General features: G+C 41.8%; 1 protein-coding gene across 4 annotated transcripts in view; it reads left to right on the top strand.

The window, feature by feature from the left end:
- Positions 1-20897, top strand: part of ADAMTS14 (ADAM metallopeptidase with thrombospondin type 1 motif 14) — a 363846-nt gene that overhangs the window by 27694 nt on the left and 315255 nt on the right. For 3 of the 4 annotated variants that reach the window (XM_063961436.1, XM_063961435.1, XM_063961437.1), the window contains exons 3-4: positions 12862-13018; positions 17825-18021. In XM_063961436.1, the coding sequence (XP_063817506.1) occupies positions 12862-13018; positions 17825-18021 (354 nt within the window). Of the gene's footprint in view, positions 1-5045; positions 5141-5435; positions 5566-12861; positions 13019-17824; positions 18022-20897 lie in introns of those variants that run through there. The other variant, XM_063961438.1, reaches the window with a different exon arrangement.

The following is a 20897-nucleotide window of genomic DNA, read 5'->3' as shown; positions in this document are numbered from 1 at the left end:
CGAGCTGTGCCATCTCACAGAGTGCAGGACCTTGTGCGGAGGATGCTTTGGACAGTACTGATCTTCCCAGCAGCTAGTAGCCCCGCCCCTCAGCATGATGTCATGTACCCAGGGGGTGTTACCAGCACAGGGCGATGTAAAGATCTGTGACGGTGCTATATAACACCACTCCAACCATAATACCAGGTTTTGACTGTGTTCTAAGCTCACAATATGTAGGGTGAGCACTATATAGTGTTAATATATAAAACACTGGGTTTCACTTACAAAATTAAATGGCTGTAATGATTGTATATAAAAACGACATTCATGGAGGATTTTGCCATTATTATTTATTTATTTATAAGGTGTTAACTTATGCAGCTGCTTTAAGAACACATTTTATATTCTTTCCATAGTTAAAACATATTTACAATGCAGTTATTTAGAATACCAAGGTGTTGCCTTCGTTTAAAATTAGAAGTGGATAATACAGACCTGAGTGTCCCAAATTCCGCCATTACAGTACAGGTTTTAAGGATATCCATGCTTGAGTCCAGATGGTTAAATCAAATTGACTGAGGTACTAATGAAGTCACCTGGACACAAGCATGGAAATCCATAATATCTGGCCTGTAATAGTGGAGTATGGGAAACTCGGTTATAGACAAATGTCCACTTTTTTCTACAAGTGTTCCAAATTGACTTGGCATGTGCTGTATGTTACTTTCAACATCATTGCTGCTGCTTTTCATTGTCTACACCAGAGGTTCCCAAACTGTGTGCCGTGGCTCCCTGGGGTGCCTCAGGACAATTGCAGGGGTTGCCCTGGGTTGGTGCTCCAGGTTCAGTTAAAATTACCTATTACCCAATGTAATAGGTAAATCCAGAGCTGGTGGCTGCCAATAATAAAATATGTGGCCAAACAGAAGCAAATCTTGTCCCTCACCACACAACTGACCCTAAGGATGACATATAAACGCGATCTACTTATGTAATATTTCTTTCTAAATTTCTCAATAAGAAATTTTTGGCCTAGGGGTGCCGTGAAAAAAGTTCTGATATTCTAGGGTGCCGTGATTCAAAAAAGTTTGGAAACCACTGGTCTACACATATGACATTGTGATGCTTCCAATTTAGGCATACCATATGGTATACACTATTACATCAGCTCGAGATCCCAGACTCCAGTGTGGCTCTGTTGACCTCCACCCACATTCACTCCAGAATGTAAGCTCTTGTGGTTAGGTACAACTCTTCTATTGACTCCTCTACACAGTTATTTAACTCACATGTTGTAATTATGTAAATTTGTATATTTGTAATTTCTCTCTTACTGTCTATACCCTATGTTGGTGCTACGGAACCCGAGTGCTACCATATAAAGAAAAGATTATATTAATAAAAGGTATTCAACAGGTTCGGCACTTTTTCTGGTTTTAAGCAGGACGTAGTTTTCACAGCCAATGTTTCAAAGAGTCCAATGTCGATATCATTTTGTCTGGACCATTATATAGTTTGTATCTAATTCTAAATACCTAAATCTGTTCACCTATATCTTATATTTCAGTGGCATTTGCTATACATCATGAAGTCTCCATTAAATGGGGGTTATCCCAAGAACTATGCCATCCTGTTTTCATATGTGGGGAGTTTTTGTCAATCCATCTGTTTTTACACTCTTATCCTTCCCTTCATAATCATGTACCCATCAGGTTACCGAGCGTTTGATTTCCCCATTAACAATTTTGGAGGAGGGACTTGCCTAACCCCTTGACATTATGTACTGCAGTTTTTTGCCAGTAGGTAGTTAAGCAGCGTTTGAGGTAATGATACTGAAGTTGCAACCTAAACAGAAAAGAGATGTGCTGGAACAAATCCCATATTGTATACAGTATGATACAAGCTTAAATATTTTGATCAAAATATAAACATTTGCTAGATGCACACAGATTTTCAGTGCTGTAGTAGTATCGGTGACAGATGTCTTTCAGAATGTAGAATTTGAGAAAGCCACTTCTGGCAAAACGAGCATGACTCTGGGACACACCAGGGTCAGTCCAGTGCAATGGACTGACCTTTTGTACAGCAACTTCACCCCACTTTTGCAGAGACTTCTTACAGGAACTTTTCAACTCTGGTACATTCTGTTGCCCATGCCAGTCTGATGCTAATCCGCTGCACTGTCCTCGGCAATCAGGGTTCCTAGCTGCAGACTGCTACACAGGGTCTGCCACTATCTTCCTTCTAGAGGGCATTACGTGCAGGCGATCGCTCACCTGTTGCTCACTATGGTGGTCATTCCGAGTTGATCGCTCGCTAGCTTTTTTTAGCAGCCATGCAAATGCTATGCCGCCTCCCACTGGGAGTGTATTTTAGCTTAGCAGAAGTGCGACGAAAGGATCGCAGAACGGCTACAAAGTTTTTTTGTGCATATTTAGAGTAGCTCAAAACCTACTCAGCGCTTATGATCACTTCAGGCTGTTCAGTTCCTGTTTTGACGTCACACACACGCCCTGCGTTCTCCCAGCCATGCCTGCGTTTTTCCTGGCACGCCTGCGTTTTTTCAAACACTCCCTGAAAACGGTCAGTTGACACCCAGAAATGCCCACTTCATGTCAATCACTCTGCGGCAACCAGTGCGACTGAAAAGCTTTGCTAGACCCTGTGTGAAACTACATCGTTCATTGTAATAGTACGTTGCGGGTGCGCATTGCGCCGCATACGCATGCGCAGAAGTGCCATTTTTTTGCCTCATCGCAGCGAACGAATGCAGCTAGCGATCAACTCGGAATGACCCCCTATGACCTATCATACTCAGCAGGCAGCAGCATTTAGTGCATGATTATTACCTTCCGCTTTCTTACTAAACCTTGCTGAATGAGTGTGGCACTGCGCTACTTGTAACAGATCTACATCATTCAGCAGGTTAATAGCTTATGTCAATTTACTTTTTTCTCTACCCAAATATTCTCATGAATATTACTGATTCACTGAGTATTTCGACCTATTTGGGACCTTTCCCCTACACACCAGTGATACCTGTTCATAATTGTGTTTTACTATTTTGCCAGAATATTACTTTATTGTATACTATTTGTACTGGGCTTATTTTGCCCCTTTGATGTTCATGGCTTTCAGTTGTTTTAATTATATGTCCCTAGTCCCTTGTGATATTTAACCATTGCTTAAGAAATGTTGTATTTTATATATACACTACAGTACATTAGGATCTAGTGCCCAGAGTACTTTTCTTGCCTGTACTTAGAAGTTAGAACCTCCATATTGAGACAGTATAAATGTTAAAAGTCTGAAATGTTTTCATAAGTAAAGTTAGTAAAAAAAAATATTTCTAATCAAATTTTGAGCTGTATAGTACACAATGTATAACATCTCTCTATTAATTACGTAAATTATTGTAACAGAATTGTAGTAACCCTGGATTTCTCCACATGCTATCGCTTGTTTTACTGTCTTGTACAGCTAATTTAGTGACCACCTACAAGTACTCGTTTTAGCAGAGAATTATAGTGCATGATGTAAATCACTGATGTCCAACAGATGGCTTCTAATATCCTGACTAGCCTCACTACTAACTAACTTCATGTGCAACATTATGTGACATTATGATATAGGCTTTTGCATGCTTCCATTGCGTTCTGTTGTTCTTATGGGGGTCACTCTGACCCGATCGCACGCTGCAGTTTATTGCAGCAGTGCGATAGGGTCAGAACTGAGCATGCGCCTGTGCCGAAGTGCGCCGGTGCATGCCAGACGGCCTTAGGCCATCGCTGCGGTACGATCGCCTCTGCCTGATTGACAGGCAGAGGCAGTTGCTGGGTGGGGGGGGGGATGAAACGGCGGCGTTTGCCCGCTGTTTTGTGGGTGCGGTCTGTCCAACGCAGGTGTGGCCGGACCTTGCGGGGTGGTGGGCCGCAGCGGCTGCGTCACGTCACGCGCAGCCGCTGCAGGCCGGGGAGCAACAAGTAGCTCCCAGCCAGCACGCTAAAGCTGCTGTGCGATGCTTTTGAACTTCTGCGGGGGGGGGGGGGGCGGCGGCACTGACATGCGGGCGGGATAGCCCTGTGCTGGGCGTCCCCCCGCACATCTGTGGAAATGATCGTAGCCCTGCAAAATTTTGCAGGGCTACGATCAACTCGGAATGACCCCCTATGTGCAGTCTCTTCCACAGGCGGCACGAATAGAACTAGTGAATGCTGTCTTTAGTGCTGCTCTACATAGATTCATTAATAAGATTCATTCATTCAGTCAGTTCATGGGAATAACAATTCATTTTTTAGGCAATCATTTCTTTACTATTTGGTCTGCGGAAAGTAGACAACATGGGGGAGATGTATCAAGCAGTGGCGGAACTTTTAAGTGGCAAGCCTAGGTGAAAAATAAGGTTTGGGCTTCCCTCCTCCGTCCCACCCCAAGTTAATAATATGCAACACAGCAGTGGGTGACAGGGCAATGTAGGAAGTGATGGGGAAAGGCAAAGGGTGGCAAGGTGACGTAGAGAGTGACAGGGAGAGTCAGAGGATGACAGGGAGAGGAAAATGGTGATGGGGAGAGGCAAGGGGTAATGGGTAGAGGGTGACAGAAATGCAGTGGGTGACAGAGAGGTAGAGAGTGATGGGGAGAGGCTGCGGTAGACAAGGAGAGGGCAAAGGGGAGAGGCAGAGGGTGATGAAGAGGCTATGGGCTGACAGGCAGAGGATGGCGGGAAGAGAGGTGAGGGAGAGGGTGATGGGCAGTGGGTGACAGGGAAAGGCAGTAGGTGTCAGGCACAGGGTGACAGGGAGATGTAGAGAGTGATGGGGAGAGGCTGTGGGTGATGAGGAGAGGGAAATGGAGAGAGGGTGAATGGGAAATGAAGTAGCTGACAAGCAGAGAGGGACAGGGCAAGTCAGAGAGTGATTGGGGAGATGCTGTGGAGAATAAGGAGTGGCAGAGGTTGACGGGGATACGGTGACAGGGAGACAGTTGGTGACAGACAGAGGTAGAGATAGATGGGTAGAGTCTGTTGGAGATGAGGAGAGGGTGACTGAGAGAGACAGTTGGTGACAGGGAGAGGTAGAGAGTGATGAGAGCCTGTTGGAGATGGGGAGAGGGCGATGAGGAAAGACATTGGGTGACAGGCAGACGGTGACAGGGAGAGGTAGGGAGAGGTAGAGAGTGGTGGGGAGACTGTTGGAGATGAGAAGAGGGTGATGGGGAGAGACAGTTGGTGACGGAGAGGTAGAAAGTGATGGGGAGAGGCTGTGGGGGACGAGGACTTGGTGATGGAGAGTGGGTAAAACGGAGAGGCTGTGGGTGATGTGGAGAGCGTGACTTTAGCGGCAGAGGGTGAAAGAGAGAGGCTGTGGGTGATGGGGAGAGAGAAAGACAGTCAGTGGATGGCAGGCAGTGGGTGACAAATATAATTAAATTTTTTTTACCACCTACTGTTCCAGTGTAGAACTGCAGCATGCAGAGAGTGGCTCCTCGTTGGGGTTTCGCATCGTGGAATGAGATTGTGACGTTGGATCACGACCGCCGGCCGCAAGAGAGGAGGAAGTCTATCAGAGAGGAAGGAAGAGCCAGGTAGGGGAGGAGGAAGGAAAGGGTAGTACATAAAAAATATATTTGCAGCTCAATTTAATTTGATTTATTTTAATCTTAGATTCTTAGTTCAGCCAGCCCATGTCCACCACTGGCCTGACTGTGCTTATGTGTCTACGCTGCAGCATATCACACAAATATAGATCTTGTGTATAACAGGGACTTATTTACCTCATGCCACATGCCAGTGTGTGATATACTGCAGCGTGGACACATAAACACAGTCAGGCCAGGGATGGACATGGACTGGCTGAACTAAAATTGTAGGATTAAATTCAATTAAATTGAGCTGCAGCAACTCAATGGCTTGTTTTTCCTACCTGACAGTGTAGTCATGTGGCTATCTGGGGGTCTGCTGCTTCGCAAGGAAATGGCTGTGTATGGCACTGCTCCTCCCTCCTTCCCGTGCTCTCAAAACAGAGAAGAAGCCGGGACTGAGGAAATACAAGAAAGGGGAGGGGCTAAGAGGAGAGTGGAGAGTGAGCGGCTCCTCCTCCCCCTCCAGCCGGGCCCGGACTGCTGCGCTTTCCTGCTGACATGAATAGCAGCAACAGCATTACTGAGTGTGGGGCACTAGCGTTGGGCGGCGCAGCGGTGGCATGTAAATGAGTCAGTTGACTCAATGATATTCCAACGGCTGTGGGCCCCTTCACTGCGGTGGACCTTGGTTCAATGCATCGGCATTCGTTCTGCCACAGGTATCAAGCCTTCTAAAGAGTGGAGAAGTGGGCAAGTGCAGAAGTTGCCCTCTTCTTGTTCTTCAATAAGCGTTGAGGAAGAATATTCTATAAAATGATAGGTGCCACCAGATCGGTATGTTTTACAGATATGCAGGATGATGGCTGTCAGTATAGCGACAGCAGCATACCATCTGTCAGAATCTGGGCATTGAGGCATAGAGTCAGCTCGCCACGTTTCGAGCCCGGCGGTTTGCTTCACTTGCCACAGGTTATATTCCCACTCGGTTGATGGCGTGGAGGTTAGGATTCCATCCGGCGGCATTTCACCGACTGTCGAGATTCTTGCGTCGATCTCCTGAATGTCGGGATCCCGACAGCCATTATTTTAACTGCATCCCGATTTGTTGCTATGGGCAACTTTTACACTTATCCACTTTTCCACTCTATAAAAGGCTTATTACTCTCCCCCCCATCTCTCAAATGCTTGTCTTGAACGGATGTAAAAAATAGCATTATGTGAAGACTGTCACATGTATTGTAAGGGGGACATTTAATTACTGTAAGTGCAAGGTTCCATCAGAACTTTGTGCATTATGCAACTGCACACATTGCTTGTACAGGTAATTATGGAAGGGAAACTTGATTCTTGTGCCTAAGGGAAAAACGTGTGACGTTTCCTCCCTGGATTACTCATGTTAGATTAGAGCTCAAGGTTTCATCGGAGCCTGGTGGCTAGTTGAAAATTTGGCCTAAGTGTACAGGCAATTTGTAATGACATCTGAGAGACAACCCGATTGTTACATTATGTGTCTGCCTACCTGTTTCTTATGTAACATCTGGCAAATCTATATAAACTAAAAATAAATGTGTGATATGTTAATCTCTTTAATTCTCATATCATTAAAATGGCCAATCATTTGGTTTTAATATGGTTATTTTTTGTTGTTGTGAACGGAATTATCTGATACTTTATTTCGAGTAGTAAGTAAAATAAATTGAAATAAAAGATACTTTAGCACCCTGAAACATATTTTCGTACTATGAATCCGCACCTCCTGCTATCTGATCCTTGCAGCCATATTCCCCAGACTTTTACTGCTTCTCTGACAGCTCTAGGGGTGTGGTCAGCCGGGAAGTACAGTCCTACTCCTCTCCCCATTCTGCTGCTGCCATGTGCTATTTAATGTTGGATGTTAAAACCAATGTTCTATATTACAGATGCAACAGAGCCCCAGGAAAATTGCTTGCATGTAGCAGCCCCGAGTCTCCGCCTAGGGGAAGATATTTCCTTAGGTGGCAGTGCAAATATTGTAGATCCCTGTATAGGCTTATAATTTGATTAGCCTGACTTGGTAACTAGATCTTAGAATAATTTTTCTTTACGAAAACTTGTGCTTGTGAAAGAGTAGCTGTAATTCTATTAAAATGTATCGTTTTGTGCTCCTTAACAGTATGTTATTGTAATGTGGATTTTAAACTCTTTAGTGCAATTTCTGGTAAATACATTTCTACAGTATATGTAAAATGTAAAGTACAGTAATACATTATCATGCAATCATAATGGTTTGGACATGTGGCTCATTTAAATGGATTCGAAAATCTCAAGCAGATGCAGGCCTTGAAATCTGCAGAGGAATACTAGAGACACTTGAAGTCTTGGCTTAATTCTCATGTTAGCTAACAGCAGCTATTTTAAAAGCTTAAAGCACTTCAGGCAATCTTTGACTTAATGTAGACCATCAGATACTAGTGCATGGTTCTTGTATGAATGCAATTTGTGCTTCATGAAGTTTATTGTTCTGTGTAATAGGCCAAATATACGTTTTTTACAGGTGTCTCGCTGTCACAGTGCACAAGTCAAGTTGATGATTCTGGGAATGGCTTTGACAATAATGTTGTATAGGTCTCATTTTTCTGTCTTTTAAAAATACAGTGAAGTGTCTTCTTGGTGCAGTGAGCTGTTGCTGTAGCTCTTTAAGGACGGTGTTGTGCTCTTGTAAATAGAAATAGCTTACCCAGTCTGATATGTTTTCTGAAAATAAATCACTGGAAAGTAGTGTATTAGTATTTCCCGTAAATATTATATAACTGCCTCCTAGGTTATTGGAAGAAAAATGTAAATGATAACAAAACTTTCATAATAGGTTTTATGTATTATGTATTTCATCGGTCAGGAATGTCCACTTTTAAGTTCAGTATAGTAAAAGTGTGGCAACGCATGACAATCACATTATATATTTTAAGAAACCCCTTTTAGGAGGTGTATCTGTGCATGTCATATAGGCCTGGTGCAAGTTTCAGAGTTCATGATGATGACAGCGTCATCTTTGCACTTTTTACATATCTTTAACCTAGACTTAAGGCGGTAAATGTAATAGAGTTCTTTGGGCGAGAATTCCCATATTTTTAAAGCGGCAATCATTTACAAGGTAAAACCAACCTGGTTTGCCTTGTAAATGACTGCCTATTTAAAAATGTGAGCATTCTCGTCCAAAGTCCCTCACCAACTATTACATTTACCTCAATATTGCAGTTATCTTAATGTTACTACTCTAGCTGTAGAAATTTTTGTATGTATGCAGAACTCTCATTTCTGTGTTCAACTGTAATTAATTTTTTTAATCAGGGCTTGTGCAAAACCCAAGAGCATGCCTCACCACTAGGCAGTAGTTTCCTCACCCACACTGTTTCTTCCCTAGGCTGGCGGCAATTATATTTCTTTCACTCACTGTTCTACTAAATCGCTGGTACAACATGCATCCACCTAAGTTCAATTAATGGTAGCTCCGTCTCTGTGTCCACTCTTAGCTATCCTTTTAGCCTACATAGCTGTTTTGTTTGAGTGTTTAGTTGTTTATGACTGTATTTGTTATATTTTTTAGAATGTTTATGATTATTTTGATGCAGTCTGCGTTTTTGTATATTATACTGTTAATTTACAGTGGAATTGGTCAATTTTTTTAACTTTTTTTTCCACAAATGCTTATTGTGCCTCCTTATTTTCTGCGGTCTCAAATGTAAGCTTGCAGTCGCAGACATGCTAAGATTTCTAATATGTAGGTGTTTTGGCATGAAAGTGTATTTTATTTTGTTTTTGTTCTTTATTCTTTGTAACCTTGTTTACTGAATGTCTTCGCACGTTTGTAATCTCTTGATCTTTTCCTCATACAATTGTCTAAATACTTATGTTATATAAGAACATAGTTATGACATTTAAACTACATAAATATAAATGTTGCAACATTACGAGAGTATAATGTCCTTCTGCTCAGCAGGAGACTGTGGTAAATGCCGTCCCTGAAGCTAATTACAGCCAAATGGGATGGATTTGCAACATTTTCTGTGCCTACTTTAAGAACTTGTATTGCATTTTTCTTTAAGTAAGGCACATTTTGAGACAGCATTTAGTAGGGTCATTTTTACACATCAAAACTGTTTTAGAAATGAACCTTTAAGTAGATCTGGTCTTAAATCTGCACTTCCATCTAGAGGTAGGTCAGCCCTCAACCCCTTTTAGCCAATGCCTTACATGGAGCTGTTCTTTCTGGGGCATCTCTGCTCCTCTAACATCACTTGCTAAACACCTGGGAGTGAGGGACAGTCACAAACCACAATAAAGAGATTGAGGTATGAAACTGGTTCTCCTTCTCACACGTTTCCTTCTGACAACATTTAGAGTGTTCTACGTTGGCTCTTTCACCAAGCTGGAGACATGAATGCAGCTGCTTTTCTTATACAACCCCGACTGAAAACCAGAATGGGCCCTCTCACATACCTCTTATCTGCCCTTTAATGTTCAAAACACAACATGTTAGCTGTCAAAACTGATTTTCCGTCTCTGAATTATGATAAAGGGGTGGGAGGGTAGGGCTGCCATCTGTAATTAACTTGTAGGGCTTAGCTCATCTTTCCTCCTACAAGATCTTCTTTTTTACAGCTGCTAAACATTGTGTTAGCAATAGCCCATCATCTTTCAGGATAAGCAGTATTTGAATAGACAATTGGAAATGTAGAGTATGCAGTAACTTGGGATCAGCAGCACAGCAATGTGAGTCAGAAAACACATTTACAAGCATTCTTTAGACAGTGGTTCTGACATTTATTTATACAGCGATAAAACAAAATTCTGAAATATTTTGGATAACAATACCACATTACAAAACACTGACAGCTCACAAATAACTGTAGTATGTTATGATTATCCTACATTAAATTACTGCCTACTAACGAAGCAAAAAACAAACATTTCTTGCAGAACTTAGCTGTATTCAGTGACATTCTGTTGCTTTCCAATCAATCACCTTGAGGTGGTACCCTTCATAGAGGCAGATTTTCCATGGCCACCGATTGGTGGATTCGGTTGTCGTTTCTGACATTCTGGCAGGGTATTGCCTCATAGATGTATGGGGGCCTTTAGTACTTTATCTTTCTCCAAGCTTTGATAAATCTCCCCTACAACCTGCTAAACATCTGTCCTTGCTGACTGCGCGATTGTATTGTGCTCACTACAAGCAGACATTTTTGCTTTGCTCATGTGACTATAGCTGGAGTTACTGCTTTTTTCTTCTTTTAATTTGTGTAACGTTTTATTTTGAAAGAACACAAGTAATAAATACACAATATGAAAGGCAATGTGTACCATGTCCACATTTTCAATGAAAAAGAGGTAGGAACATATAACATAGATGAGGTCAAACGTCACTGGCTTTTTCCAACCAACAAGGTTACTTTATTACCCGTTTGTTGTATAGTTTTGTAATATCATAGTTGGGCACAGTGTTTTGGATAAGAACCCCAGTTACGTTGGTAAAGGTTACCTGCACTATACCAAGTACAAGGCTATAAAATCCATTAGACATCTTTGACATGATCTCCAGCAGCAGCCATGCAGCTTCCCTTGTATCTTGTCATTTGCTTAACTCTAGTCATTTGTTTGTAAGTCCACTAATGACCCTACTAATGATGTAAGACTGATACATCTGCCCAGTGTACTATAATACCCAGGTACTGCACTATTCTTTGATGTATACTATTTGCGCTCATTGACATCTGTTTTTTATTTTGAGAGTTCTCCTTCACAATATCCAACCATCTTCTACTTACTTACAATACTATTCCTATGTTACTTTTACATATATAAATAATATTCTGTCACCTTCTTTCTAACCACTTGTGTGTTTTTTTGTATATTTTATAGACTGTACGTTTTATAGTTTAGTATACTTTTTATCCTCTTCCTCATTGTTTTTATTTTTTATGAAGTCGTTTTAGGACTTGCAGCAATTTCTACTGACTTGGAACATTATATTGGCTATTTCACCCTTTTGTCTTTAGTAACATATCTGATAGAATGTTTGTAACAAAGTTTATCCCAGTGTTCCTGCACGCTACAGGTGGGTACACACTAGGTGATGTGCTCGGTGAGTGACTTCGCCTAGTATGTCTCCCTCCCGGGCCGGGCCACCCGATGTGGGCATACACGTTAACGACCCGCTGGGCCCCACATCGCTCATTGTTTACAGCTTACACACTAGTCGATATAGTAAATTACGATGCCCAGGAAGGGTCAATATGAGCAATGTCGTTTAGTATATCGACTAGTGTGTATGGGCCTTACCTCTCGTTCCCACTGTCAGAGATGCACACAAATTATTTATCATTTCACTAAAGTCAACTCTTTATAATATCTAAAACCAGTGTTTTGCTGATTGACCTCCGACTGTATAATAAAGCATTCTGACAGATGGTCACCACACGTTCCCTAATATAGACTCATTTGAAACCAGGTTAATTTTGCCTTTTAAATGATTGCCTCTTTAAATCATCAGGCAGACTTGTCAGGATCTCATTGATGCCTGCAAGTAGCAGACTGTTACTTTTACCCCTACATATCCATCAGGGACGTGCGGTGAGCTGAAAGGCTAAGGAGGCACTAGCTAGCACCAGAGCCAGATTTACACATAAAATACGAGCCAAAGGGTACATCTGGGCATTATGCACAGGTGCAGTAGTATAAGCTCCTGGAAATTTGGTGAGTTTTAATCAGAGATGTGCGTAAAAGATAAGCAGGTGAGGACTTTTTACTCCAGAGTTTTGGCTATAAAAATTATTAGAATAATGCAAAGAAGATATTTCAAACATATTCTTTGTATTTTTTATATACTTATACAGTAAAAACTCTGGTACAAACGTAAGTATGACAGGAAAGGCTCTTCCTCACCAGCCTCACCCCACCGCACGTCACTGATATCCATGTGTAAGGGATACATTTAGGCTGTGTTTTCCTAAAATCACAGTTTATGGATTTGTATTTTGTTTGCTAGAAAAATGAATGTTGAAGAGATCCACGTATAAACAGATTTCTAGAAAGATATTGTTTTCCTCACTATACTAACTGATCACAGGCTGTTTCCCATTTTGACCATTCGCCAAGCCAAGCTGTATACTGTATGTTGTCCAGAAAATAGAATGATGAAAATAACTAGTTTTAATTATACTTTAGCTTTTGGAAGAGAGAGTATTGAGTAAGTTACGTAGTGTTTTTGTGCCTCTTTTTTTTTTTTAATAAAAGTAATTATAGGCAATGTATTTATTCCAGGCTGGCTTGATCAGGACAGACAGCAGCGAGTTTTTCATTGAGCCTCTAGAGAGAGGGCGACAGGATGAGGAGGAGAATGGACGTGCACATGTGGTCTACAGGAGATCTGCTATTCAACAGGATAACTTTGGAAGCCAAGAGGGCATGCACAATGAAGGTAAGGTACCACAGATAAGATATGTAGGCTGTGTGTCTCCTCTCCCCACAGAATAGATTGGCATGCTGTTTTCAAGTGTTTCTGCATTACTATCACTAAAATTATCCTTCTAGGCAAAAAAAAAAAAGTATAAATTTTCATCTGTGGTGGATGTGCATGACTGGATGTTTCGCTGCACTTCATGAACGCTTGTTCTGCCGTTATCAAAGGCTGTGCACCAAACCTGACGTGACACCGTACAACCTGACAAGTTGGGCGATGAATTCCAGCTGCTTCATGGACACGTTGGACATTTTCCATAGAAGAGCGACACAATCTTTTTGGAAATATTCAGAAAATATTTATCGTTAATACATAAGTGGACTGTGATGCCAGTCCAGTCATGGGACAGTTTTCCAAAGCTTTCTCTGTATGAATATGCATAAATATAATGTCTGTATATCTTCAATATAAAATTTTCATGTCCTATAAATTTAACGCTTAAACTGTTAGTGAATTGGTTGGAAGATTAATGATGAACCAATATTTTTTTTTTTTTTGTATTTGTAGTGTTTCCATATACTGTTTTATAGATTTTATCTGTACTGTTCCTTTATATAGCATAAAGGCACTTGATGAGGGCATCACAAGTTATGATATGGACAGTTTACCACTGTTTTCTTTCTTATAAGTATACGTATGTGAAATCTGTCATTCACATTCCTATACATATAAGCTACCAGCCGCTCCCCAGCAATATATAACCAACTTTCCCAACTGCCCCCAACATTAAAACAGTAGCTCTAAGGCTTTCCAGTGCCAGGAAACAATAAAACAGATTTAAAAGCTTTTCTTAATTGTTGGCATGCTAGGAGCTGAAAGTTTCAAAGTTTTCAGCAAGATTATTTCTTAAATCTCTACCACTCTACTTTCAAGATCTGAAAACTTTCATTTGAGCAAAATGTTCATCTGCAGATGGCTTCTGCTTCAGAAACACAGATATGTTTAAAATGACTTTTATTGCTGATAATTACTGTAAAAAAACAGCTTGTGCTCCAATGCTTAATGACTGACCACCTACAACAAGTGAACAATTAGTCAGTAAGCAAACCTCTCTGCGGCACGCATGTTTCTCTTCTCTAGCAGAAAGTAGTCTACTGCAGCCTGATGTTTGTTTTATAAAGTGAGTTCCAGGACAATTCCTGGACCAAGATGGTTATGTATAGCTGAACTGGTACACGAATGACATGTTACTCAGTGTGTGCGCTAGTTCCTGTAAATATTCAGACGTGCAGATGAAAAATAGGCAGCATGTAATATTACATATTTGAGACTATGGGAACATACAGATGGGTCCACATTTATCTTGACCTTTAATAGGATTAACTGAGACTGGCCACTCGGACTTAATCCCCTGCTGTAATGACTTAATCCCCTGCTGTATTGTTCTCTGTATTGTATTGCAGCTGAGAACAATAGATGAATGGTTTATGCTAATAAATCATGTTGTGCCTAGGCGCAGAAAACTAGTCAAGATAACCGTGGACCCATCTGTATATGACATGTGGATGCACTTCTCAATTTTTAAAAAGACTTTAGTTGTATAAATGAATCCTCCCAAACCCTCATCTACCTCATTAAATGTAATGAAAAAATAATAATAATTTTCTAAAGTTATTGTACAAATGGGAGGAAAAGAAAGATGACAAATGCCTATGAATTATTATATATTACATAGATAACCATTCCCCCATTATTATATTGCTGGTGGAATTGGGAATCTCTTAGCTTGGGTACCCGCACTTATTAAATGTGGTCTACGTTAGACAATTTCCTCTAGGGATTAGAATATCGGCATAAAGAAAACAGACTGGAGGCCGGCGAGCACACTGCATTCACTTCTCCTCCTCTGGTGTACTGCGTTAGCTCTCTGAGTTGTGCAAAAGTTTCTTACAAAGCAGAGATTACGTGATATTGTGAGCAACCGGCTGGGGGCCAATTCACTGGTGAGACATGACTGACATCTACAATTTACAAATACATGTGACAGTGGCTCTGCAGCTCTCTGTCTCTCTCCCCCCGTTTTGTTGCTGCAAACACATCTTTGTATAGCGATGTCGAAACAGGGCAACATGAGAGAGGCGCCGATGTACAGGAGGAACCACTTTTTCTGTTTTCTTGTGTCCAGCTAATAAAACGGGTTTTTTTGGAGGTCAATGGCAAATCTATAGATTAGAACTGGTCATGTTTTGTGGATTTCTTTAAATATGCACTTGTGAGTTAAACGATTTTGCTAGGTGAATAATTTCCCACATGTTTCCACAGCAGGAATTCCTCAAAACATTAACTGTTGGAATAATTTAAGGGTTAAGGTTGAGAACCACTGGTGTAAATCATTTCATGCTTCTGGAGGATGGGGGCAGTGGCCTCACTATGGGGGTGCGGAGCGCACTGGGTGCTACCATCTGAAGGAGTGATAACACCCAGCTCCTTCTCAGTGACTGGGAGTCAGGCGCAGCAATGTGATGTTATTGTGCAGTGCCCGGCTCCCAGTCACTGAGGAGTCAGCAGTGTGGAAGTAGACTCTGGGGGCAGACCAGCATTTGCAGGAGTGTTGGATAACCCCCCCCCCCCCCCCCCCGAGATTAATGAAATGGGGATGTGCTGCATCACCCCCCTATGAGGCCACGCTCATTTTTTGGTCATGCGCGGTGGGTTCTATTTGTCGCCCTAGGTGACACAGATCCCAGTGATGCCACTGAATATATGGATATAATGAATGTGTTTTCATGAAAGTATTTTCCCCTAATCCATTGTAGTCCAAATAGTTGGAGGGACAAAAAATCCTAATAAGAGAATGAATAACCTGCACACCACTGGAATAGTGAAATGACCGTGCTGTTATTCCTTTAGATATATATTGTCACTGTGTACAAAATACAAGAGTATGTGTTTATTCTAGAGCAATGACATATGCTAAACCTGATGGTTGTCATGATGGAGAAAGTTCTCTCACTGAAAGGCCTTGTACACGCAAGCATTATTTTAAAGCATTTAACAAGCAACCTGAAGGTCTATTAAACAGGCTTTGATGTGGTAGCCCCTACAACAATTACATGAAAGGACCTGTACATGCACACACTTTCTGAGAAGCATTTGCTTGCTTTCTGTTATTTTACACATTGCCTATGGCATATTGGAATTGTATATGTTCTGTAAAATATAGTGGCTCTCTATAGGATCACTCATTTACATACATAGGGCCTAATTCAGCATGGAACGCATCTACGATGCTTTCGCATGCTGAAGCCCTTCTGGAGTGTGCGCATGCGCAGAAGCCGCACTGCACGTGCGCACATAGGCCCTCATTCCGAGTTGTTCGCTCGCTAGCTGCTTTTAGCAGCATTGCACACGCTAGGCCGCCACCCTCTGGGAGTGTATCTTAGCTTAGCAGAATAGCGAACGAAAGATTAGCAGAAGTGCTACTAAATAATTCTTTGCAGTTTCTGAGTAGCTCCAGACCTACTCACAGATTGCGATCAGCTCAGTCAGTTTAGTTCCTGGTTTGACGTCACAAACACGCCCTGCGTTCAGCCAGCCACTCCCCCGTTTCTCCAGACACTCCCGCGTTTTTCCCTGACACGCCTGCATTTTTTAGCACACTCCTGGAAAACGCTCACTTACCACCCAGAAACACCCACTTCCTGTCAATCATTCACCGATCAGCAGTGCGACTGAAAAGCGTCGCTCGGACACCAGCAAATCTACTAAATTTTGTGTTAAATAACTTAGCGCATGCACTCTACGTACCATGCACATGCGCAGTTAGCAACAAATCGCAGCATAGCGAAAATTGGCAACGAGCGAACAACTCGGAATGACCCCCATAGTGAGATGTGACGGCATCTCACATATGCGAATGCCTCTGCCTGATAGAAAAGCAGGGGCATTCACAGGGCAGGAGTGGGCATCGATGCAATGTTTTGGGGGAGGTGTTAGGGGCATGTTCCTGACAATGCATGTGTGTCCGGGCCGTTTGCAGGGTGGGCCATGGCGGCTGCGTGACATAACATGCAGCCGCTGCTAACCTAACATGGCGGGTAGCTGTCTGCCTCCACAGCTAGGCTGCACAGGCAGAAGGCTACTCTAATCATGCGAGCACTTCAGGGTGGGGTGTGTGTGCTAGTGTAAAGGGTTGTAGTTGTGCGATTTTTTTGCACAACCACAACCCATGCTGAATTAGGACCCTAGTGCACTGCATTGCTAGTAACCATCTAAAGCTTAGTAAAAGTGGTAACAAAGTAAAAGGTTTTGTCCATGCTTTAGCTAATGTTATCTTTCAATGCCTGTGTGTACTAGCTGAAATATTAGACAGTGCCTGGGACAGTCTTCCAGCTGAAGTACAAGAATAAATAGCTATAAAAGGATTTATACATGCTTGGTATAGCGAGGTCATACTTGCCTCAGAAAGAACTGTGACGTGGTGCAATGAGAGAGCTAGACTGATCAGTTGACCTCCCTCTGGCATCAACATTCAATGCGCGTGTTCTTTGAAAAGTATATTTTAACTTTTAGCTATTATACTGTATAATAGTATTCTATCTTACTAGCAGATTTTCAATATTGTCCTGATATAGTAATGTTTTTTTAGCTAATTGTGGTCCAGGATTAGACCAGTGGGGCTTAAGCCGCCATTTTATGTTCTGATTGATTTGGCTATGCGGGTGCAGTGATCAGCTGTACAGTGTAATGTACAACTCCAGGAGAAAGTACTCATACCTACTTGGTCATTGCTTCATACAGTTTACAGTGTCTCTTTTCTTTCAGTTGCAAAAAGCGAGGTGGGCGACCTGCCCTTTGCGCTGGATTTAATGCGAGACAGGTTGTTGGAAAACGAGCGCAAGAAACGCCATGCCCAGAAGGATGACTATAACATAGAGGTGCTACTGGCTGTAGATGACTCTGTTGTGCGTTTCCATGGAAAAGAACACGTGCAGAACTATGTCCTCACCCTCATGAACATAGTGAGTTGTATTTTGGTCTGTTCTCTTGCTTCTTATAATGTATACAGTATGTGTGCCATGAGAACAGTCTTTTGTTTTGAATGGAACATATTTAGTTTGAACTAAAAATACTATTCAAATGCTGCTAAATTTGCTTTGGAAGTTGTTTTGTGTGCGTTTTCTCTTGGCCGGTTTATGTTAGACAGTGGATCACTCTGTGGTCTGTCTCCATTCCCAGCACTAGAGGCAGCTTCCCTGCTCTAGTGTTTTCTCTCCTAGTGTTAGCTCAGTGCAGGATGAGGTGCTTAGTGCACAGTCTGAGAGAGTTCTTCCTGGGAGAGATAACTGCACTGATGTGCAGCTTCTGTTCTCCTGAGTGTGTGACCTTGTCTACCCCGCAGCCGCACCCTGTGTGTGTATACAGCCGCATCCTGTGTGTACTGAGACGCTGTGTTACCGCTGTACTGCTTCACATGTATACTGTGAGTTCCTGAATCCTGCTGCTGCAGAACATCTTCTATATACTACAAGCTGTTATCTGAATAAACCAGTCATCCTGTTTAAGTGCCGTTGTGTGGACTGCCATCCCTATCCGACACCGCAACACTCTGCCAACAGTTTACACTGTTGAGGAAGCCATTATGTGGGCGGTACCAATGAGAATACAGGCCAGTCCGCTCACTAGGAATTAGTGACATCACATATTCATGAGTTATGGCTTCCTAGTGAAGCAGGCTGATTATTTGTTTAGCCCACAAAATAAATGTGTCTGCTGTGTCACAATTACCCTTCACCGCATCCCCCAGAAAAGGTACACATTCTTGTGTGATCATGAACAAAGCATTAGCTTTCACAGGGGTGGAATAAAAAGTGTATTAGTTTTATTACGTGACCATAGTTGTTATATATGTACATATATGATTGAGGATTATCAGTCTACAAGTAAATACCATTTACTACAATCAGTGATGGTCTACATTAATTAAGCTGATCCGATGCTTTGTCTTTGGACTCAGCAGCGGATCATAGCAGCCTGGAGTAGATGTCTTTTACCACTAGATGCCTCCTGCAGCTTTTGCATGTTTTAGCACAGCTGCTGAGTACAAAGATGTAGCGGCTGTCGTCATAGTGTCCACCTCTGAATCAGCCCCATTGTTTGTTTAAAGGCGACCAAGACATGTACTGTAATATTTTAGATGTGTCAGGAGAGCTGGGTAACAGGCTGGGAAAACTGCATCTGGTTCTGGCATACTACTAGGACAGATAGAAATGAGATGCTGTAGACCTGGAAGAAACAGGTAAGTGAAGGAGGGTGAGATTTACAGCAATAGATATGAAAAAATAGAGGTTGTGGAAAGGGGACTGGAGTGGGATTAGTGAAAGCAGTTGCAGGACCAGGTGTCTATAAGGTAATGTATAATGTGACATGTTCTTGTGTTCCTTTTCTCCACCATGGGGGTAATTCAGAGTTGATCGCAGCAGCAAATTTGATAGCAGTTGGGCAAAACCATATGCACTGCGGGGGGGCAGATGTAACATGTGCAGAGAGAGTTAGATTTGGGTGGGGTGTGTTCAAACTGAAATATAAATTGCAGTGTAAAAATAAAGCAGCCAGAATTTACCCTGCACAGAAACAATATAACCCACCCAAATCTTACTCTCTCTGCAAATGTTATATCTGCCCCCCCCCCCCCCCCGCAGTGCACATGGTTTTGCCTAACTGCTAACAAATTTGCTGCTGCAATCAATTCTGAATTACCCCCTATAACCTTATGTTGCCACTAATACTTTTTATTTTGATGGTTGAAATGTTTGTCAGTTTTTAAAAATCTAAGTGGGGAATTCAATAAGCCTCAATAACGCAGTAACATACCGCGATCAGACTTTTCATTGACGTTGCCAATAAATTACTGTGAAAAGTTGCTTATTGCGGGTTTGCGCATTCTCACAATTTGACCTATCTTATTGCAAATTTGCAAAAGCAAGATTCTTGTGATAAGTCTAGCCGTCAAAACCAGGAGAAAATGGGGAAATCTGCCTGTACCCCTAAAAAGCCGAACTAAGATAGGAAAACACTATAGAAGTCTAATAGTGGTCATAATAAGAATATTTGGGGTATGCAAATTTGGTCAAATGATTGTTATATGCATTATTCTAAAAAAGTAAAAAATGACAGAAAACAAGTGTTTTTCAGCAAAATAAGTTGGGGGTACATAAAAATGCATAGAAGTATATATATATTGAGTCATTTTAATACAGTAAAAAAAAGATTACGTCCACCTGCAAGCCTAAAACACTTGTCTCACTCATAAAGCCCCCCAATATACCTGTCCCATTGCGTTTACCCCAATTTCCATCATTTTGCATTTTTTTTTGCGCCAAAAATTACATCATTATTGGCCAGCTAAAAATAATTAAACACTTCTAAGGGCCTCATTTGTCATTCAGGGGGGTGTCCCTGGGGTTTTGGACCAAATCCCCAAATTTTTACTTTCACAAGCTGTATTCTAAAAATATATTTATTCTGTACTGTTTATGAAATACTTATGATAGACTGTTTCAGTTGGTTACATTGCTATTTGAGCAATTGGGAAAAAAAAACATTCTCAAAATTTCTGTGACACCTTCATTTCTATGACAACACATTGGTTATACAGTACATCAGTTTCTTATCTACTTTGAGCATTACTATGGTGTGCGTATGATTGATATGCAGAGCCGGCCATAGGCATAGGCAAACTAGGCAATTGCCTAGGGCATTTGATATGCCTAGGGGCATCAGCAGCTTCTGCTGATTAAAATGATATGCAGCATGCCTATATTTTGTGTGTAGCATTTCATATGCAGATACAGCCACAGTCTCACACAGTATACTGTATAGGCATGCTGCATATCAT

The sequence above is a fragment of the Pseudophryne corroboree genome, chromosome 3 (genome assembly GCF_028390025.1).
Source record: "Pseudophryne corroboree isolate aPseCor3 chromosome 3, aPseCor3.hap2, whole genome shotgun sequence".
Classification (NCBI taxonomy): domain Eukaryota; kingdom Metazoa; phylum Chordata; class Amphibia; order Anura; family Myobatrachidae; genus Pseudophryne; species Pseudophryne corroboree.
This window is presented reverse-complemented; position numbering and strand designations above follow the sequence as displayed.